At 39.9% G+C, this 23,325-nt stretch overlaps 1 protein-coding gene across 4 annotated transcripts in view; it reads left to right on the top strand.

Moving 5' to 3' along the window:
- SLC39A12 (solute carrier family 39 member 12) overlaps positions 1-18,792 on the top strand; it is an 88,257-nt gene extending 69,465 nt beyond the window's left edge. For all 4 annotated transcript variants that reach the window (XM_032165501.2, XM_032165585.2, XM_032165673.2 and 1 more), the window contains one exon: positions 18,031-18,792. In XM_032165501.2, coding sequence (XP_032021392.1) covers positions 18,031-18,159 — 129 coding nt within the window. In that variant the 3' untranslated portion in view covers positions 18,160-18,792. The remainder of the gene's footprint in view (positions 1-18,030) is intronic.
- The last annotated feature ends 4,533 nt before the right edge of the window (positions 18,793-23,325 follow it).

Raw genomic sequence — 23,325 nt, forward strand, 5'->3', positions numbered from 1 at the left:
AGTTTGATAGTTCGTTTCTTTTTAGTGCTGAATAATATTTCACTGTCTGGACGCATCACCATTTATCCATTTACCTACTGCAAGACATCCAAATTTGCTTCCTTCTAAATTTTGGTAATTATGGATTAAACTGCTATAAATACACTTGAGCAGGGTTTCGTGTGAACAAACGTTTTCAAATCTGTTGAGGAAATGTCAAGAAATATGATTGTTGGATCACATGATAAGGGTATGTTTAGTTTTGTAAGAAGCTACCAAACTGTCTTCCAAAGTAGCTGTACCGTTTGGCATTCCCATGAGCAATGAATGAGAGTTTCACTTGCTCTTCATCCTCACCAGCACTTGTTGCTGTCAGTGTTACGGGTTTTGGCCATTCTAATAGGTGTATAGAGGTATTTCATTGTTGTTGTAATTGGCAATTCCTTAATAATATAAAATGCTAAGCATCTTTTTGTATGACTGCTTGCCATCATACATCTCCTTTGGGGAGTCTCTATTCAAATCTTCCCATTTTAAATTGGAAATTATCTGTTTTCCTATTGTCTTTTAAAAGTGCCTTGTCTATTTTGGATACCATTCCTTTATCAGATAATGTTTTGCAAATGTTTTCCCCCAGTCTGTGGCTTATTTTCTCATTCTCTTGACATTGTCTTTCACTGAACTGAGGTTTTAATTTTGGGAGTATATATTTAGGGCAACTTGAACCTATGCTCCCGGATTGCAATTCTGAAGCTTGGCCCAAATAAATTATTTACTTATATATTTTTAAAAATACATTTTAATTTTAATGAAGCCCAACTTATGAACTCTTTCTTTCATAGATCATGTCTTTAGCATCTTGCCTGAAAATTCATTGCTATACCTAAGGTCACCTGGATTTCTTTTATCATAATCTTCTAAGATTTTTATGGTTTTGCATTTTTAATTCAGGTCTATGCTTTATTGTGAAGTAATTAATTTTTTTCTTTTTGAGACGGAGTCTCCCTCTGTCACCCAGGCTGGGGTGCAGTGGCATGATCTCAGCTCACTGCAACCTTTGCCTCCTGGATTCAAGCAATTCTCCTGCCTCAGCCTCCTGAGTAGCTGGGATTACAGGTGCGCACCACCATGCCTGGCTAATTTTTGTAGTTTTAGTAGAGATGGGGTTTCACCATGTTACCCAGGCTGGTCTCGAACTCCTGACCTCATGATCCACCCACCTTTTTGTGAAGAATGTAAGACTGTGTCTAGATTCACTTTTTTTGTAAGTGGATTTCAGGTTGTTCCAGCACCATTTTTTGAAAAGAGGCCATTGCTCCATTTTATTGTGTTTACTCCTTTATCAAAGATCAGCTCACTGTATTTATATAGGTCTATTTCTGGACCGTGTTATATGCCATTGATCTGTTTGTCTATTCTTTTAGCAACACAGCAGTATCTTGATTCCTGTAACATTATAGTAAGTCTTGAAGTCAGGTGGTGTCAGGCCTCCAATATTTTTCAGTGTCAGTCTTTAATATTTAGTTGGCTATTATGGATTTCTTCCACTCCATGTGAACTTTAAAATCAGTATGTTGATACCCATTAAATAACTTGCTGGGACTTTGATTTGGATTGAATTGAATCTATACATCAAATTGGAAATAACTGACATCTTGAGGATATACAGTCTTTCTACCCTTGAACATGGAATACCTCTCCATTTATTTAGTCTTCTGATATCATTTGTCAGAATTCCGTAGTTTTCCTCATATACGTCTTGTGCACATTTTTTTAGATTTATAACTGTATGTTTCATTTTTGGAAGTGCAAATGTAAATGGTAATGGATTTTTAACTTTAAATTTCATCTGTTCACTGATGATATAGACAAAGGCAGTTGATTTTTGAATATTAACCACGTATTCCGCAACCTTGCTATACTTGATTATCTGTTCTAGGAGCTTTTTTGTTGAATCTTTTAGATTTTCTTTATAGTTATCATGTCATCTGTGAACAAAGGCAGTCTTATTTCTTTGTTTTTAATCTGCATGCCTTTTATTTCCATTTCTTATCTTATTGCATTAGCCAGAACTTCCAGTATGATGTTGAGAAGCAGCAGTGAGAGGGCTCATCATCGCCTTTCTTCTGATTTTAGTGAGAAGCTTCTAGTTTCTTACCATTAGGTATATGTTAGCTATAGGTTTTTGTAAATGTTCTTTATCAAGTTGAGGAAATTACCTTAATTCCTAGTTTACTGAGAGTTTTTATCATGACTGAATGTTGGATTTTGTCAAATACTTTTCCTACACCTATTGATATGATCATGTAATTTTTTTTCTTTAGCTGTTGTTGTGATGGATTATGTTAACTGATAATCCAAATGTTGAATCAGCCTTGCATACCTGGAATAAGTCCCTCTTGATTGTAGTTATAATTCCTTTTGTACATTGTTGGTTTTGATTTGCCAATACTTTGTTCAGCATTTTTGCATCTATATTTTTGAGAAGCGTTGGTCTGTAGTTGATCTATTGGCGTTCTTTGTTTGTAATGTCTTTGCCTGGTTTTGTTCTTAGGGTAATGCTAGCCTCACAAAATGAGTTAGGAAATATTCCTTCTACTTCTGTCTTCTGAAAGAGATTTTAGAGAATTGGTAAAATTTTTTTCCTAAAGTGTTTGGTAAAGTTCATTGGTGAGCCCATCTGGGCCTGGTGATTTCTGTTTGGGGAGGTTATTGATTATTAATTCAAATTCTTTAATAGATAAAGGCCTATTCAAATTTTCTATTCCTTCTTGTGTGGGTTTTAGCTGACTCTGTTTTTCAGGGAATTGGTCCGTTTCATCTATGTTATAAAATCTGGGGACATAGAGTTGTTCCTAATATTTCTTTATTATCCTTTAATGTCCACAGAATCTGTAGTGACATCCTCTCTTTGATTTCCAGTATCAATACTTTGTATCTTCTCTCCTTTTTTTTGTTAGCCTAGCTAGAGGCTTATCTATTTTGTTAATCTTTTCAATGAACCAGATTTGGCTTTGTCAAATTTCTGTATTGATTATCTGATTTTAATTTCATTGATTTCTGCTCTGTCATTATTTTCTTCTGCTTACTTTTGGATTTAATTTGCTCTTCTTTTTCTAGTTTCCTAAGAAGGAAGCTTTGAATGTTGAGTTTAGATCTTTATTCCTTTCTGATATATATAATTTCTGATTCTTTTCTGAAATTCAATGCTCTGAATTTCCCTTTGAGCACACTTTCAGTCTTATCTCACAAATTTTGATACATTTTATTTTTATTTTCGTTCATTCAAAACTTTTTTAGTTTCTCTTGAGATTTCTTTCTTAACTCATGTGTTATTTAGAGGTATGTTATTTAATCTCCAGTTCTTTTGCTATTTTCCAGCTATCTTTCTGTTATTGATTTCTAGTTTAATCCGTATGATCTAAGAATAGAAATTGTATGACTTCTATTATTTTAAATTTGTTAAGGTCAGTCTTATAGCCCTGAATGTGGTCTATCTTGTTGAATGTTTCACGTGAGCTGGGGAAGAATTTGCAATCTGCTCTTGTTGGATAAAGTAGTCTAAAGATGTCAATTATGTCCCATTGATTGATGTCCTGCTGAATTCAACTATGTCTACTGATTTTCTACCTTCTAGGTCTGTACATTTTTTTTTAATCTTCCAATTTTTTTTTTTTAGGTTCAAGGGATACATGTGCAAGTATGTTACATGGGTAAGGTGCATATGGTGGGAATTTGGCATACAGATAATTGTGTCACCTTGGCAATCAACATAATACCCAATAGGTGGTTTTACAATCCTCACCCTCCACCTTGAGTAAGCCCTAATATCTATTATACCCTTCTTTGTGTCAATATTTATTTCCCACTTATAAGTGAGAACACATGGTATTTGGTTTTCTGTTCCTGTTTTAATTCACTTAGGATAACGGCCACCAGCTTCATCCATGTTGCCACAAAAGATGCAATCTTTTCTTTTTTATGGCTGTATAGTATTCCATGGTGTATTTGTACCGTATTTTCTTTATCCATTCCACCATTGTCAGGCATTTAGGTTGATTCTATGTCTTTGATTATGTGTATAGTGCTGTGATGAACATATGAGTGCATGTGTCTTTATGGTAGAATGATTTATATTCTTTTGGATATATAGCCAGTAATGGGATTGCTGCATTGAATGGTAGTTCTATTTTAACTTCTTTAAGAAATCTCCAGACTGTCTTCCACAGTGGCTAAACTAATTTACATTTTCACCAGCAGTATATTAGCATTCCCTTTCTCTGCAACTTCATCACTATCTGCTGTTTTTTAACTTTTTTAATAATTGCCATTCTAATGGGTATGAGATGGTGCATCATTGTGGTTTTGATTTGCGTTTCCCTCATGACTAGTGATATAGAGCATTTTTTCATATGCTTGTTGGCCATGTGTATGTCATCTTTTGAAATATGTCTGTTCCTGTCCTTTGCTCATTTTTTCATGGGGCCATTTGTTTCTTGCTTGTTAATTTATTTAAGTTTCTTACAGATTTTGGATATTAGGCCTTTGTTAGATGGATAGTTTGCAAATATTTTTCCTATTCTATAGGCTGTCTGTTTACTCAGTTGAGAGTTTATTTTGCTGTGCAGAAGCTCTTCAGTTTAATGAGGTCCCACTTGTCAACATTTGATTTTTTTGCAATTACTTTTGGAGTCTCTGTCATGAAATATTTGCCAAGACTGATATCCAGGATGGTATTTGCTAGGTTTTCTTCTAGAGTTTTTGTAGTGTTAGGTTTTACATTTAAGTCTTTAATCCATCTCAAGTTGATTTTTGTATATGGTGAAAGGAGGCGGTCCAGTTTCAGTCTTCTGCATATGGCTAACCAGTAATCCTAGCACCATTTATTGAATAGAGAGTCCTTTCCTGCTTGTTATTGTCTGCCTTGTCAAAGATCAGATCATTGTAAATGTACAGCTTTATCCCTGTCTTTTCTAACCTGCTCCATTGGCTGGATAATTACATCTTGTTGAATCAAACGTTTTATCATTACGTAATGCCCTTTTTTTTGTCATTTTTGATCATTGTTGGCTTAAAGTCTGTTTTGTCTAAGATAAGAATAGCAGCCCCTGCTCTTTTCTGTTTTCTGTTTGCTTTATAGATATTTCTCCATCCCTTTGCTTTGAGTCTATGGGTGTTCTTGCATGTGAGAGGGGTCTCTTCGAAGAAAGCATACATTTAGGTCTTGCTTCTTTATCCAGCTTACCACTCTGTGCATTTTAAGTGGAGCATTTAGCCTGTTTATGTTCAAGGTTAATATTGATATGTATGGATTTGATCATGTCATCATGTTGTTAGCTGGTTGTTAAGTAGACATAATTGTGTATTTGATTTACAGAGTCAGTAGTCTATGTACTTGAGTGTGTTTTTGTGGTGTCCAATAATGGTCTTTCATTTCCATTTAGTACTTCCTTAAGGACCTCTTGTAAGTCAGGTCTGGTGGTTACAAATTCCATTAGCATTTGCTTGTCTGAAAAGGATTTTATTTCTCCTTCACTTATGAAACTTAGTTTTGCTAGATATGAAATTCTTGGTTGAAATTTCTTTTTTTTAAGGATTCTTAATTAGGCCCCCAACATCTTCTGGCTTGTAGGGTTTCTGCTGAAAAATCCACTGTCAGTCTGATGAGCTTCCCTTTGTAGGTGACCTGCCCCTTCTCTCTAGCTGCCTTTAATATATTTTCTTTTGCATTGACCTTGAAGAATCTGATGACTATATGTCTTGGGGATGGTTGTCTTATATAGTATCTTGCAAGGGTTTTCTTCTCTGAATTTTCTGAATTTGAACGTCAACCCCTGTAGTAAGGTTGAAGAAATTTTCATGGACAGTATCCTGAAATACATTTACCCATTTGCTTGCTTCCTCTCCCTGTCTTTCAGGAATGCCAATGAGTCATAGATTTTATCTCTTTACATAATCCCGTCTTTCTCAGAGGTTTTGTTTATTTTTTTTTTTTAGTTCTTTTTTCTTTATTTTTGTCTTACTGAGTTAATTTGAAGAACCACTCTTCAAGCTCTGATATTCTTTCCTCATCTTGGTCTATTCTGCTGTCAATAATTCCAATTATGTTATGAAATTTATATAATGAGTTTTTCAGTTCCATCAGCTCACTTTGGTTCTTTCTTTCTTTTTTTTTGTTTTTGAGACAGAGTCTGGCTCTGTCGCCCAGGCTGGAGTACAGTGGCGCAATCTCGGCTCACTGCAAGCTCCACCTCCCGGGTTCACGCCATTCTCCTGCCTCAGCCTCCCCAGTAGCTGGGACTACAGGTGCCCGCCACTACGCCCGGCCAATTTTTTTGTATTTTTAGTAGAGACGAGGTTTCACCATGTTAGCCAGGATGGTCTCGATCTCCTGACCTCGTGATCTGCCCGCCTCGGCCTCCCAAAGTGCTGGGATTACAGGCGTGAGCCACCGTGCCCGGCTGGTTCTTTCTTAAAATGGCTATTTTTTCTTTCATTCTCTTGAATCATTTTACTGGATTCTTTTTTTTTTTTTTTTATTATACTTTAGGTTTTAGGGTACATGTGCACAATGTGCAGGTTTGTTACATATGTATCCATGTGCCATGTTGATTTCCTGCACCCATTAGCTCGTCATTTAGCATTAGGTATATCTCCTAATGCTGTCCCCGACCCCCCCACCCCCCACCCCACAACAGTACCCGGAATGTGATGTTCCCCTTCCTGTGTCCATGAGTTCTCATTGTTCAATTCCCACCTATGAGTGAGAACATGCGGTGTTTGGTTTTTTGTCCTTGCGATAGTTTACTGAGAATGATGTTTTCCAGTTTCATCCATGTCCCTACAAAGGACACGAACTCATCATTTTTTATGGCTGCATAGTATTCCATGGTGTATATGTGCCACATTTTCTTAATCCAGTCTATTGTTGTTGGACATTTATGCAGCCAGAAAACACATGAAGAAATGCTCATCATCACTGGCCATCAGAGAAATGCAAATCAAAACCACAGTGAGATACCATCTCACACCAGTTAGAATGGCCATCATTAAAAAATCAGGAAACAACAGGTGCTGGAGAGGATGTGGAGAAATAGGAACACTTTTACACTGTTGGTGGGACTGTAAACTAGTTCAACCATTGTGGAAGTCAGTGTGGCGATTCCTCAGGGATCTAGAACTAGAAATACCATTTGACCCAGCCATCCCATTACTGGGTATATACCCAAAGGAGTATAAATCACGCTGCTATAAAGACACATGCACACGTATGTTTATTGCGGCACTATTCACAATACTGGATTCTTTAGATTTCTTGGAATGGGTTTCAACTTCCTCTTGAATCTCGATGATCTTTGTTGCTATCCAGATTCTCAATTCTATGTCTTTCATTTCAGCTATTTCATTCTGGTTAAAAACCATTACTGGGGAGCTAGTGTGGCAGTTTGGATGTAAGGAGACACTCTTAATTTTAGAGTTACCAGGGTTCTTGTGCTGGTTCTTTCACATCTGTGTGGGCTGATGTTCCTTTAACTGTGGTGTAATTTGAGCCTGGTCAGTTAGCTTCATTTCTGGATGTTTCCAGAGGGCCAAGGCTTTATGCAGGGTCTTTTTTTGTGGCTGAATTCTAGTACCTGGTTTCACAGAGGTCTATATTAGCATAGTATTTTTGGTGTTGAAATTTGGGCTCTAATCCAAATGGTGCTTAAGAGTAATGACCAGTAGAGAGGCTCTTAGCCACTCGGTTCCTCTGTATTTCCTTGTGTTTGCATCCATGCCCCTTCTCAGTGTTGAGAATGTAGGCTCCTCTTCTACTTGAGTGCTGGTCACAGATCTCAGCTTGGCCCTCTGGGGCTGTGCACCATAGCCTTGGGGCAAGCTCAGGCTTTTTGTTCTTTCCCCAGCTGGGGGGCAGCAGGGATGGGGACCTTGACAGTGGCAATGACAGAGGTCCTTTCACTTGTCTCTTGGGGCTCCACCCAAGAGAAACAGAACTGCTGTCAATTGGAATGATCAGCCCAGGGTAGAGTGGCTGCATTGCAAGCCCAAGCTGCCTGGTAAAGAGCAAGGATGTCAGAGGGTTCATGGGGAAGACAGTCTAGCCTCTCCTTTCTAGGGCAGCTGGGTTATGCTGGAGGAGCAAGTAAAACACTCAGTCTTTTTGTTCCTTCCACAGCCTGGTGGTAGGGGACCAGGTAGCACTGGTAAGGGAAAGTTCTGCTGCTACAGCAGTGGCAGAGGGGCTGTCAGTTTCCTCTGGGAATTCCATGATGGAGAGACACAAAGCCACTGCCAATGGGAATGTTCACTGGAGTGGGGTGGCTGCACTGCAAGCCCAACCTGGGAGCCCTGCCTGGTAAAGAGCAGGGAGTCAAGGGCTCACAGGGAAGAGAGACTGGGCTCCTCTCCCTATGCTGGTTGCAGTGTGCTGGGGGTGTCAGCAAAGTGATCAGGGTCTTTATTCTCTTTCCAGCCCAAGGGCAGCAAGGGTAGTTCCTCTGTAGCAGCAACAGCTGAGAGTCTGGGTTATCTCTGGGATTTCCTCCCCAGAGAAATGCAGAGCCACCACCAACCGAAGTGCCCAGGTTGGGGAAGGGAGGCTGTGCTGTAGACCCAGGTCAGGAGGCACTGCTCAGTGAGGAGTAGCAGGGACAGGGACCCCTGTGGAAAACAGTCTGGCCACTTTTCCATAAGGCAGCTGTGGTGCGCTGGAGGCCTACAAGTCTTAGGCTCTTTGGTGTAACTGCAGCCTGAGGGCAGAAGGGGTGGGGGCTGCAGCAGTGTCAAAAAGGGCAGGCCTGTTGGTTACCTCTGGGATCAGCATCCCAGAGAAATGCAGAGTGGCTTCTGGCCCTAGTGCCCAGGTGGAGGTCGGGTGGCTGTGTCGGGGTCCCAGGCCAGTGGGCTTTGCCCGGGAAGGTGTTGATGAAAGTGAGGCCTGTTGTCTGTCTGCTTCTCAACAGTGTGGTTGCAAGAGAGCCTGGCTTCCCTTCTTGGTGGAGCTAAGACAGCTGGTGCCATGGTGTTCAGGAATCCAAGGCCCTTGGGGTTCCTCATGAGCCTGAACAGCGGCTCTGCCCTGACTCCATGTAGCTCTCCATGTCAGTCTGGAGGAACTGAGGGGAGGCCAGGGGGATCTCCTGTGCCCAGGATTGCATAGGTCCATGGAAGAAGTGTGGGTCCCCAGGCACTCTTGCTCACTTAATATTTCCCTTGGTGGGTACCCTGCCTTGGCTCCACTTCCGTCGCTCCAGAGTTGTCCAGGCTGAGCTCTCAGCAATTCATTCATTGCAGTCAGATTTTCTCAACCTTCCACTGACTGGTTCTAGCAGAGGTTTCTGCTACTGGGCTTTTGCTCTGGTAAGTTGTGATTGTCTGAGTCTACCTGCTGTCTCTCCAGTGTCTGAGACAGTGTGTACCTTTCTTTGATGCATCTAAAGAGAGTTGTTGGTTTTTCAGTTGATCAGCTTTACTTGTTAGGACAGAGTGGCAATTGCTCATTTGTAAGCCAAATGGTGACTTGCACCAAGTTCCATTTTGTTCTTAGATGCCTGCCTTCTGTAAGGACAAACTAAGCCATTTACAATGGGCTGGAGTTAGAGACTCCCACAGAATGTGTGTTCCTCTAGAAATTAAACATAATTAGGATGCCCCCCAAGATAAGTTTCTGAGTTTTCTTCTTTATCACATTTCTTAGAAACAAACATGGTTCTGCTTATCCAATGCAAATGTATACCTGCCTCCGTGTGCACAGTGACTTTTAGGATCCCTCTTGGAAACAGATGTCATACGTCAATTAAGTGAACTTTATGAATGGAGAAGCAAATAACTTCTAAACATTCATAATGCCAAAAGCTATGCATTCCTGAGACAGAAAAATACTTAAAGTACAACCTTACCTTCCTAGGAGATGTCTGTAAATGTCATCAGTAAATGAATATTGTTTCTATATTTGAGTTGCAAATTTTTATCAATGAAAGCTCTTTGACATCTTTATCTTGGAAGCATTGGAGGCTGATCTTTCTTCTTCAGTGTGTATATTTATGAATCATGAATAGAGGTAAATGTTGAAATATTTGGTAATGGGTCTTTAGTGATGCCAACAGGAAACTAGTTTTAGGTTACAGGTGGAAGTAGACAGTGAAGGCTTTGCTTGTCATGAGAGTCTGAAACTCAGATGTACAAGAAAGCGGGACAAAATACGAGTTCCAGAGGATGTTTTACAGATCATCCTTCTTTGTGACAGGTCCTCCCTAGTATACAGTTACCACATAGGACCAGATGCTGGTATTTGTCTACTTTCTTTCCTGATGGTCCTCCTAATTTTCTTCATGAGTATTTATTTTAAAGCTTCAACTTAACTAGGAATGTGGTTATAGAGATTGACTCAAGTTTAAAACATTTTCTTTTCTTTTCTTTTTTTTTTTTTTGAGATGGAGTCTCACTCTGTCGCCTAGGTTGTAGTGCAGTGGTGTGATCTTGGCTCACTGCAACCTCCGCCTCCCAGGTTCAAGCAACCCTCCAGCCTCAGCCTCCCGAGTAGCTAGGATTATAGGCACCTGCCACCACACCTGGCTAATTTTTGTGTTTTTAATAGAGATGAGGTTTCACCATACTGGTCAGGCTGGTCTTGAACTCCTGACGTCAGGTGATCCACCCGCCTCAGCCTCCCAAAGTGCTGGGATTACAGGCGTCAGCCACTGCGCCCCACCAAAACGTATTCTTTCTTTCTTTTTTTTTTAATTTTTGTTTTTTAGTAGAGGTGGAGTTTCACCGTGTTAGCCAGGATGGTCTCGATCTCCTGACCTCGTCATCCGCCCGCCTCGGCCTCCCAAAGTGCTGGGATTACAGGCGTGAGCCACCGTGCCCGGCCCAAAACATTTTCTTAATGTCACTTTCTAAAATGTTCAGAAATGCCACTTAGCAGTTAGCTATCATAAGTGGTTTTCAATTAGGTAACAGAACTTGCAAGGACCATTCTCTGTGGATAAGTCATAGTTTGTGGACTCTGCTGCATTTTAAGGAATTTCTTACCTGTGCCTTGATTCACAACTGAAAAAAGAACTCAACAATGGCAGACCAAAGGGATGCACTTTAGCTAAAGATTTTGTATTTCCAGAAAATTACAACTACTTGACTAACAACTCTTTGCATCTACTGATTTGGGTTGGACAACTTGTGAAACATAGTGGTAAAAAAGGAAGTTACTTCTCTACGTCAAGGTTTCCAAGTTTCTGGCAGAAATCTAAAGAACATTTCTCTTAGCACTACCTCTGGGCAAGACACTTTTGCTAAAATGTCCTCCTTTTTCTCTGTACCTTTACGTCATTGTTAATATACTCTGTTCATCATTTCCCCTCCTCTACTCTTAAGAGTATAAATCAAGATCTGTAAAATTGCTCAATAACGGGACTTAACTGCCCTGGAGGAAGAAGGGATTTTTCTTTCTTTTTTGAAATTCAAGGGGGAAATGGTGGCATTTAAACTCTCGCTAAAAATTTTAAATTTCTAACAAAAAAATAAAATAAATACTCTTGAAAATTAATTCATGTGAACCTTTATTTTCCTTCAAAATAATTTACTGGCTAAAATGATGGAAAAAATATATACATATATGGAGATTATGAGAAAGTGGAAAGCTGTAATTAGATAGGGTTTGAGTTTTGGCATTTGGTATTTGTAGCTGTTGGAAAGACTTTCTGTAGGACTCTCTGGTATTTGGTATCCAAGAGATATTATGGTTCATATGTTCATCCATAATCATACTCAAAAGAGCCAAGTATTGTCACAAAAGCAGGTTTAGCTGGGTTTCTCACCAAAATGATTTACGTGTGAACATGGAAAGTTCACATAGGCCACCGAAATTGAAATTAAAACTTTTATTTCAGATGAGAATGTCGTTAAACTTTTTTTGAAATGTTGATTTGCACTGTTTGTCCATATCTATGAGCTTGCAAACTTAGTCTTTTCTTTTTTTTTTTTTTTTTTTTGAGACGGAGTCTCGCTCTGTTGCCCAGGCTGGAGTGCAGTGGTGCCTCCCAGCTTCATGCCATTCTCCTGCCTCAGCTTCCCGAGTAGCTGGGACCACAGGCGCCCACCACCATACCCGGCCAATTTTTTGTATTTTTTTAGTAGAGACGGGGTTTCACTGTGTTAGCCAAGATAGTCTCAATCTCCTGACCTTGTGATCCGCCCGCCTCAGCCTCCCAAAGTGCTAGGATTATAGGTGTGAGCCACTGTGCCTGGCCAAGTCTTTTCAAACACATATTGTCTGCCTTGAAAACATAGAACCAGTACTGCGATATCTTTTACAACAAAGGCAGCCTAATAGCTATATCACTGGCATCTTGTAGTTAGCATTTTAAAAATTATATGTATATACGTATACATATATATTTTTTTAAACGGAGTCTCACTCTTGTCGCCTAGCCTGCAGTGCAGTGGCACAGTCTCGGCTCACTGCAACCTCCGCCTCCCAGGTTTAAACGATTCTCCTGCCTCAGCTTTTCAAGTAGCTGGGATGACAGGCACCCGCCACCATGCCTGGCTAATTTTTGTGTTTTTAATAGAGTCTGCGTTTCACCATATTGGCCAGGCTGGTCTTGAACTCTTGACCTCAAGTCATCTGCTAGCCTAGGCCTCCCAAAGTGCTGGGATTACAGGTGTGAGCCACCATGCCCAGCCTAAAAATTATTATAGATTATACCTTTTTCCAAAATTTTTTGGACCATTTAATTTTCCTCCTCTTGAATTACCTGTTTGATATCTTTTGCCTGATTTTCTATTGGTGTGTTTGTTGTTATTATTTATTGATTTATTAAGTGTTGATTATTGATAACTAATTCATTATTGATTGCATCATGTATTTTATCAAATTTTCATCAAGTGCAGTGACATTTTTATGCTTAATGGGACATTTCTACCACTGATATTTTCCATTTTTTTCTAATTAGACCAATTCGTCCTTGGTCATAATAGACAAGGATGAATTTCAGATAGAAAGGATGAATTTCAGATAGAAAGGGTGAATTTCAGATAGAGAGTTGGTCTTTGCAGTTCTTTGTATGTTCACTAGAGTTATGAGGTGACCTGGTTTCTTGTCCTCCTCCTGACATCACAACAATGTGACTGTGGGTGAGCTGTTATCCTCTCTGAGCTAATGTTTCTTCAAAACTGAAAGGAGTGAATAGTTTTATCACTTGCAGGATTACGAGAAGTAAAAGGGGGGAAAATATATAAGAAAGGACGTGATAAATAGATGTAAATGAAAGGCAAATAAAATAAGCATTGCATAAGACTTTGTAGCCAGGACAACCTGAAAGACCTGGCAGGAAAGAAGTGCTGCTAGAAGGCACAGCTAGGCCAGGTGCAGTGGCTCACACCTGTAATCCCAGCGCTTTGGGAGGCCAAGGCAGGTGGATCACGAGGTCAGGAGATGGAGACCATCCTGGCCAACATCATGAAACCCCATCTCTACTAAAATACAAAAAATTAGCCAGGCGTGGTGGTGCGTGCCTGTAGTCCCAGCTACTTGGGAGGCTGAGGCAGGGGAATTGTTTGAACCCGGGAGGTGGAGATTGCAGTGAGCCAAGATCACACCACTGTACTGCAGCCTAGGAACAGAGTGAGACTCCATCTCAAAACAAACAAAAAAAAGGCACAGCTAACTGTATGGCAAGTTATCATAGAGTCCATTATTTTGATTTAAAAAATGCAGGAGCCTTTTGCAGCTCCTGAAGACATTGTATTCTGTGTAAATGTTGCCTCTGGAGTTGTGAAAATATTCATGGTGTTTTCTGGTGGATAATGTCGTCATCTAGATACAAGAATAAAGAATTCTTGAGTTTCTCCCTGGGAGTAGGGTCACTGACTCTCCTAAAAGATACATTCAGTTCAATAGGTATTAAATCCTCCAAGCAAGCAGCAGGTTTATGAGCTTAGGCTAGTGAGAAAAATAATAGGTTGAACAATTGTTTTAAAAATTTGGGACAATTTTGTAACCCCAGCACTTTGGGAGGCCAAGGTGGGCGGATCACCTGAGGTCAGGAGTTCAAGACCAGCCTGGCCAATATGGTGAAACCCAGTCTCTACTAAAAACACAAAAATTAGCCAGGTGTGGTGGTGTGTGCCTGTAATCCCAGCCACTTGGGAGGCTGAGGCAGATGAATTGCTTGAACCTGGGAGGCGGGGAGGTTGCAGTGAGCTGAGATCATGCCACTGCACTCCAGCCTGGGCGACAAGAGTGAAACTCCGTCTCAAAAATAAATAAATAAATAAATAAAAATAATTGGGACATGTTATGGATTTAGTCAAACCAGAAACAGCTTGAAATTCTGCTATAATTTCCAAGATATTAATTCTAGCTCTGTGTTTTTGTATCAAAAACATTTTGGTGATTAAATCGACCCTAATCTAGGGTCTACTTCTCCCCAGCCAAAGACCCTTCCTGGAAGTGTAACGCAAAGATGGAAATTCAAAAGTGAGCTTTCTAAAATGTAGGTTCATGAAGATATTGATGATTTGAAAAGTCATCTCAAATTCTATCTCTTGAACCAGAACCATTTTCACTACCTCGCTTCTATCTTGCCTCAAATATTTTTCTCCATAATAGTCCACTCAAAATAATCATGATAGTTCAATAAATGACCTATATGTTATAAGTCTTTGCCAACAAAACCTTTCCAGAAAACACTTGTACTGTGTACTTCATCGAAGACTAACAACACCAGGTGGCAGTAGGGACAGAGATGGAATATGCTGTTAATTCAGCCATGCTTTAATTAATAATCTTGTTTGAAAAATGAGGAGAAGGAGGAGGAGAGGGAACTACACAAGGTCTTATTCCATATTTGGGAATTAGGTTAATCAAAGTTTGAGCCTATAAATGACCACAGATGGTATAATTGTGTCTCACAGATGCAGTTTGAGATGCAGCTTACTGGGACAAAGGAAGGTGGTGGCCTATGTTGTCTGGCTTTGGAGGAAACTATTAAAAAATACTGAAAACTGTTGAGAATCAAAGTTATTGGGGCTGAGTATGGTGGCTTATGCCTGTAATTCCAATGCTTTGGAAGGCTGAGGCGGGAAGATCAGTTGAGCCCCGACATTTGAGATCAGCCTGGGCAACACCGCAAGACCTCGTCTCTACTAAAAATTTTAAAATTAGCTGGGTAGGGTAGTATGCACCTGCAGTCTTAGCTACTCAGGAGGCTGAAGTGGGAGGATTGCTTGAGCCCAGGAGTTCAAGGCTACAGTGAGCTATGATCACATCACTGCACTCCAGCCTAGGCAACAGTGAGACCCTGAATCAAAAAAAGAAAAAAAAGTATTGGAAAATTCCAGTGTATGTACCTTGTTAATCCTTCAAGAGTACCATCAAATGCAAGCTCTTTGAGAACAAATACTATTTCTTCCCTACGCATATAAACCTTAATATAACTTAGAATTCTGCCATATCCACTGTGGATGTTGAATTATTATCAAGGCATTTAGAAACCAAAACACTTTGAATGTTGAACTAATATCAAGGCATTTAGTAAATTAAAGATATTCATTCACTACATAGGAGGAAATGGGGAAAGTTTATCATAAATTCATTGTTAACTATACGAGCAACTTGTAACAATTATATCTAGTTCAAACATTAAATAAGTGTAATTTAAAACATATATGTAGTATATAAAACATAAAATCAAATGTTTCACCTGCTTCTTGCTAAGTCACTTTACTACAAAATTGAAAATATACACTATGTTTTATCCACATTCCATAGATTTTCCAAAATGTCATTTTGAATTTATAATTGATGAATCAGGTAAGATTTTTCTAAAGTATAACATGTTTAAACATGGCATAAAGACACCAAAAGGGCATGTAATTTGTTTAAAATGGTCCACCCAGGAGAGCAGTTCTGGATCCTACTTTGTCTTTGAGTCCATTGCTCCATGCCGGGATGTGAGATGGTGGGTCATAGTAAACCACCCTCATGCCATTGAAATAACTACCTAAGATGAAGAAATATCTCAAACAGAGCATTCAGGATGCTCCTCTCCGTGTACTTAAAAATGTGTCAATCTGGCCGGGCATGGTGGCTGATGCCCGTAATCCCAATACTTTGGGAGGCCAAGGCAGGTGGATCACCTGAGGTCAGGAGTTCAAGACTAGCCTGGCCAACATGACGAAACCCTGTCTCTACTAAAAACACAAAATTAGCCAAGCATAGTGGTGGATGCCTATAGTCCCAGCTACTTGGGAGGCTGAGGCAGGGGAATCGCCATAACCCAGGAGGCAGAGTTTGCAGTGAGCCGAGATCATGCCACTGTACTCCAGCCTAGGCGATAAGAGTGAAACTCCATCTCAAAAAAAAAAAAAAAAAAAGTGTCAAACCATTTTCTATTGCCATAAACCTAAAGTCCTTGATCATTCATTTGACCAATAAAATAATCTGAGTCATTCTCTACTGGAGGTGATTTTTATCCCCCAGGGAAAGTTTGACTATGTCTGGAGGCATTTTTGGTTGTTCTGATTGGGGGCAGAGGCACAGCTAACATCTAGTTGGAGCCAGAGATACTGCTACACATCCTCTAATGGACAGGAGAGGGATCTCATAATGAAGGATTCTCTGGCCCAAAATGGCAAGATTGAGTTAAATCTCCAATCCTTGTTGACACAAGCCTGTGTCCCAATGGAAATGACTGTATAATGAAAGAGGTATGCTTGCTCTGACCTTCTCAGGGTGAGGGCTTTGAAATAATTTGAGACAAACACCTTGGGGCACCTCACATAGACACATGAGTGAACCTTTCCCTCTAAATGGTGTTAGGGCATTTCACAAACATGAAATAGTTGCCATGTGTTTCTCTGAGAATAAAATATAGCCACAGGACAGCCTGGTCAACACAGTGAAACTGTGTCTTTACCAAAACATACAAAAATTAGCCGAATATGGCAGCACATGCCTGTAGTCCTAGCTACTCAGGAGGCTGAGGCAGAAGAATTGCTTGAACCCGGGAGGCAGACGTTGCAGTAAGCCGAGATCCCACCACTGCACTCCAGCCTGGGTGACAGAGTGAGACTCTGTCTCAAAAAAAATAAATTTTATGTACATATATATATATATACACACACACATACGCACACACATACCATATATATGTGTGTATATATGTATATATAGGTATATACATATACCTATATATACATATATATGTGTATATATATATGTGTGTGTGTATATATATACACACATATGTATATGTAGCCACAGGAGATAATGTCCTTACCGTTCTAAAGATCAGGAAGACCTTAGTCATCCCTCTCTCTCTCCTTTTCTTCCTCCCTCCCCCCATATATATGTATATATGCTTGGTCCTATATACGTATATGCCTTACATCAACCTGTGTATACAGTGGTTTTATAAACCTAATAGAACAGTCCAAAATAATAATTTTCATGCATTATCTACTTCACATTTAAACATTTTCTGAAAAGTAAGAGTTGGGTTTTTTTTGGTTGGTAACTATGTCATTTTAAGACTTCTACCAAAGGCCAGGTGCAGTGGCTCACGCCTATAATCCCCAGCACTTTGGGAGGCTGCAACATGCAGGTTGCTTGAGCCCAGGAGCTCGAGACTAGCCTGGGCAATACAGGGAAACTCCATCTCTACAAAAAATGCAAAAATTAGCTGGGTGCGATGGTGTGCACCTGGAAGGCTGAGGTGAGAGGTTCGCTTGAGCCCAGGAGGTTGCCGTGAAATGTGATCGCAGCCGTTGCACTCCAGCCTGGGTGACATAGCAAAGACCCTGCCTCAAAAGAAAAAAAAAAAAGAAAGACTTTGCCAATCCCAGGATCCTCATAACCACAATCAAGTGGCTTACTTTTAGCTCACATTTCAAAGTCATGGTAGAGTAGGTATTCAGCATTTTGTAGCTGTTTTGGGAATTTTAAAGGTTATTAAGTTCTGAATAACAGTCGCTCATGTTTTCCCACCAAGCTTTTCCCAGCAGTTGAATATATCTGGATCTTATTCTGGTTTTTTATTCTTTTTTTAGCTTCCTGAAATGACTCATGTTCAAACACAACGACCCTGGATGATGTTTCTCCTGCAAAACTTTGGATTGATCCTAGGTTGGCTTTCTCTCCTGCTCTTGGCTATATATGAGCAAAATATTAAAATATAAGTCAGGATCTTCAACATCTTTTAACAATGCATTTATATAGTCTTACTTTGTTTCTTTCATTGCACTCTATAGTGATTTTTAAATTAAGAATTTTTTATCTTAGGCAAAATGTGTCTCTTTCAATTCATTAACTTATTAATTTTATAATGCAGTTTTATTTTTGGAAACATATAAATATCAGACTGTCCTTAATTGAAATTTTGTCTTTGGTTTCCAACACCGTGATGAAGCTCTTGCTTTTTAAAAAGTAGATAGTAAATTCTGTGTGAATTTTAGTAAATTTTAAAAAATTTTCCCTAAGAAAGAATGTTTGTTTGTAGCATTTAAAGTGGACAGATGCCTGTTGGGATAAAATCAACTGCAACTTCTTTGATGTTAATTTTTTTTTCCCTGTGCAATTATAAACTATAAGCAAGTTAAGCGACAAGAAAATGTAATAAAGACTAGTTTTAATATGGTGGTTTTTGTTACCTTCTGTTACTGGATGTCAGATTCTGAGTCATCTCTTAAAAAAACAATGTATAGTTCACCCACTGACTCTAGCACGCTCATGAACAAGCCATCTTGGGAGACCTAAAGGATAACATGTCAGCATTCTTCTATGTAAGTCGTCAAATGAAATCTGTTCCCGGCAAGGGGAGCTGGAAACAGAAGATGAAGTTCAAAATTTTTAAAATAACAAAACTGGAGTCAGGCAGTAGATGAATGCCTAAACTCTCGCAGATTTAACAGAGGATATTTATGGGAATAATCTCACTAACATGTGAGATATATTTTATCATCCTTCTGAGGAAACAGAATCCTGAACAGGATTTCAGTAGGTAAGTTCATGAAATGTACATGCAATTTACTGATAACCTAGTGAACGTATTAAAACAGAAAATAACCCTGGCTTTAGTCATTTTTCTTAGAAAACAGATGCCTTAGATTTTTCTTATTTTTAAGTGATATGTCTTGACAAGGGAAAAAAGCCCATTTTACTGCCAAAATGATTCATGGTGCTCAGTCAAAAACATCTCTCCTATCTCTTACCAGTAGGTTTTGTTGTTGTCGTTTGTTTGTTTGTTTTTGCTATGCCCTACCCAAACACAATATTTTTTTTTCAACTACCTTTCTTTTATTTCAAAATGAGGTGGATTTCTTCTCCATTTGTCTTTAGAGCTTAATTTAAGCAAAGGCCATGCATCATCATTGGATAGTGCAATAGTTCTAAAACTTTGGCACAAACAAGAGTTAACCAGAATACTTATCTATGAAAAACACAGAGTGGCCACGCATGGTGGTTCATGCCTGTAATCCTGGTGCTTTTGGAGGCCAAGACAGGAAGATCATTTGAGACCACCAGGAGTTTGAAACCAGCCCAGACAACATAGCAAGACCGCATCTCTACCAAAAAAAGAAAAAAAACATTAGCCAAGTGTGGTGGTGCATGCCTGTAGTCCTAGCTACTAGGGAGGCTGAGGTGGGAGGATTGTTTGAGCCCAGGAGTTCAAGTCTGCGGTGAGCTATGGTGGTAGCTTTGCACTCCAGCCTGGGCAACAGAGCAAGACCCTATCTCAAGAACTAAACAAAAACACAGATTGCTGGGCTCCATCCCTCTATTCTGATTCTGTAGGTCTGGAGTGAGGCCTGTGACCTTGATTTTGAGCCACTTCCACGTGATGCTGCTTCTGCTGGATGGGGCACCACTCAGTACCACTGGTGTGATAGATGTTGGGCTGACTTGGTTTCAAGAAAGTTTAGGCGCACACCTCTGTTGCCCAAGAGTCAAGTCATGTGCTTTTGAGTAAGTAGGCTAACCCGTCTATAAACCACATGCTAGATGCTAGTTCCTGGGCTAAAACTCCCTTTTCTTTGCTTGCCATGGGACATCAGATCAATCCCAGGAATTACTGGATTAGGACTCCATGCAGCAGTTTTTTTCATATTCATATTTTCCCTAAAAGGTAAGCAGATTTGATACATAGAGCTTTGCCCTTTGTTTTAGAGGATAAACTGCAGCTGAACAAAAATCTCTTTGTGCAAGTCAGCATGGTGTGGAGGTCAAAATACTTGGCACTGTCTGTGTTTGGGTTTCTATGACCGGGTTCTGATTTTGACATTAAGCTTTAATTAATGCCATTTTAATTAGAAAAGTTCTGATGGATGACTTTGTTCCAAGTTCAAGTCTGGAGTCATTTAGAGCTGGCTAAATTAAAATTCTTGGTATGAGCTGCTCACCTTCAAGTCAGAGTAAGTTAAGTTTAACCCCCTGTTGAGGTTGGAAATAGTACGCAGAGAGGCTTAAAGGAAGTGAGCTGTCAGAGGATTTAGGAGGACGTCAGTGGGAGTTTGCAAGCCTATCACCAAGGTGCCTTTATTGTAAGCAGAAACCTGAGGTCATCTGCAGAAGTCTTTTGAAGAACAGTGTGCTGCCTTAGACCCTGGGGACACCTTTCTGGATCACCATCTCTCCCTTCCTCTGCCTTATCAGTGGTTTTGTGTTCTTCTAAGGAGTTCAGGTTCCAGATAACAAACGCTAGCCTGAGATGGACCTCCAGCCACAAGCAGACTTAGAATTGCTAGAAAATCACTATTCCTCAAAACTGAATGGCTAGAGTAAAAGGATGATGGCAACTATTTGCTTTCTAAATGTGCGCAGAGTCTAAATTTGACTCTCCATAGCGTCATCGCTTTAAGCTATTTAAGTTATGTGTTACTCACTGATCTTTGGGGTGAATGGTGTTTTCCTTGAAACCAGATTTCTCAATAGCATTCGGGTATTTATGTTTCCCAGGCTTAAACTTAGCATTCCACTGTATTTCGACTTAGTGATTGACTTGTCGTTGTTATTTTTTTCCCTGAACTAGAAATGCTTCTGGAGAAAAATCAAAGAGCATATCACACAGAAATCTTATGTGAACATCTATCATCCATAGACAGGGCCATCTTTAGGGATGGGGAATTGGCCCGTGTTTCTGTAGTGCTGAGAGCAGAGCCTGGGAAGCTGGTTCCATTGCTTCATGCTGGACAAGCAGAAGTCTTAGATAAACGTGTCCATCAATTGTGATCACTACAAATCCCTCTCCTGTTTCCCAGAACCCAGATTTGGAGATGAGACTGTGCCTCTTTTTATGAGACACACCTCTCTGGGTTCTGCACATTTACAATTTCGTTTCCCCACCTAAACTGGAAAGGAAGGGCTGGGTCATGAGGCTACTAACCACTTGGGTAGACGGCACTAATCAGTTGGGTTCTAGGCAGTCATTAAGAATTCAGGCTCTAACTACAATTTTGGTTCAAATCCCAGCTACACTGCCTAATAGCCTTGTAACTTCTTAGAACAACAATTTCTTCTTATGTAAAATAGGGCTAAAAAGAGACCCTCCCTCACAGAATTGTGCTAAGGTCAATATGGGATACTGCTCATGAAGCACTTAGCACTGTGCCTGGAAAATACCAGTGGCTCAATAAATGTTAATTTGTTATCACTAACATCATCATCATCACCATCGGTCTTCCCCTCTTTCATCACAGTTTCACAGTTTACCTCTCAGTGCTGTACCTTTGGTCAATGAGACTTTTTTTTCTTGGTGGAAAATGGAGATCAAGCCTTTTTATATAACTGCAATCTTCAATAAGCTCTCCACACCAGCTCCCACCAGCCCTTTGAAGTTGTCCTGAATGTTTTTTCATGTTGACTCAACTTCCAGAGCTGGAGACATGGGGGCCCCCTCTGGTGTGCCCTGTTCTGCCCATCCTTCCAGGCTTACAAGCAGCATGAGCACCTCTCTCTTCTTCTTTATCTGTCATAACAAGTGAAAATCCATTATGTTTCACTCCAGTTACACTTCTATGGTTGAATAATGGAGACTCACAGAAAAGAAACTGTCTGAGGTCATTGTTATTGTCACAGTTTGATGTCAACTCAGGGAAGACAAAAAGCAGTTCAACTAATTTCTCCTATTACCAATGCACCTGCTGAGGAAATCAAACCACCTCTGAACAGAGTCCAACACCATCAAGGTAAACAGGGCATCTACTCACTGGAGGCCTGGTCTTGTTTAAACAGCACTCCAGTGGGAGAGCACACATTTTGGAAACTATCTGGGATTTCTTCTTTACTGACTAGATGGGTCTCATGGTCTCAGCATTTCCATTAAATTTCAGGGTGTGCAGAGTGATCATAGACAGCCCACAGTATCATATAGTGCTAGCCCTTGAACCAGCTTCAGAGATTAATCCAACTCTTTGATTTATAATGGTGATGTAATAGCAAGTATTTTTACAGCACTTATTATATACCAGACACTGCTAATAGTGCTTTATGAGAGTCATTCAATTCTAAGAACCCTGTAGTTATAGTGTAATGCGGTTTTCAATTCCATTTTACAGATGAAGAAATTGAGGCCCAGAAAGGTCAATTAACTTGCTCAAGTTTACAGAGCTGAAGTAAGCTCCAGAGTCCGTGATACTAATCTCTACCTCCCACCCCCTCTGCATAGAGAAACTGAGGTTCAACCAGTCTGAATTACTACCTAAGCTCTTATCTCTGGAAAGGAGTTTACCTAAGACTAAATTCTAGATCTCTGAATTCTAGTCCAGCAATCTTAATAATCTTTACAATCTTCCCTGGTCCCACTCAATCAAGCCTTCTCACCTATAAGGTCTCAGTCACCTGAGGTTACTTTTACTATTCCAGTTCATGTTAATATCCCCCTGTCGGGACCTGCCACCTATGCAGTAAGTTTTTGCGTTGCCTTCAGGGTTTTCTAATTGTTGATTTAAGGGATGGTAAAGAAAGTGATCAGAGGTGCTAGCTCCGGATCTAGCAGCAACTGTCTGTGAGTTTTCAAGCTTCCACTTCCTCCTCAGAAAAATGGGAGATTAGACTAGACGATCCTTTAAGATCTCACTGAATACAGGCCATTCAATCCTGAACTAAGGACACTCTCCCCAGTGGAAGGGGTGGTTCATCTACTACACATCAAATAGCACACAGCTTATGGCAGGTTCTGTTATTCTTGTAGAAGCCATTAGTACAGTAAGTTGAATAGTATTTCCTCAAAATTCCTGTCCAGCTGGAACCTCAGAATGTAGCCTTATTTGGAAATAAGGCCTCTGCAGATATAATTAGTTAAGGTAGGGTGAGATTGTATTGGTTTTGGGTGGACCCTAAATCCAATA

Source organism: Hylobates moloch, unplaced genomic scaffold (assembly GCF_009828535.3).
Source record: "Hylobates moloch isolate HMO894 unplaced genomic scaffold, HMol_V3 SCAFFOLD_2, whole genome shotgun sequence".
Lineage (NCBI taxonomy): Eukaryota > Metazoa > Chordata > Mammalia > Primates > Hylobatidae > Hylobates > Hylobates moloch.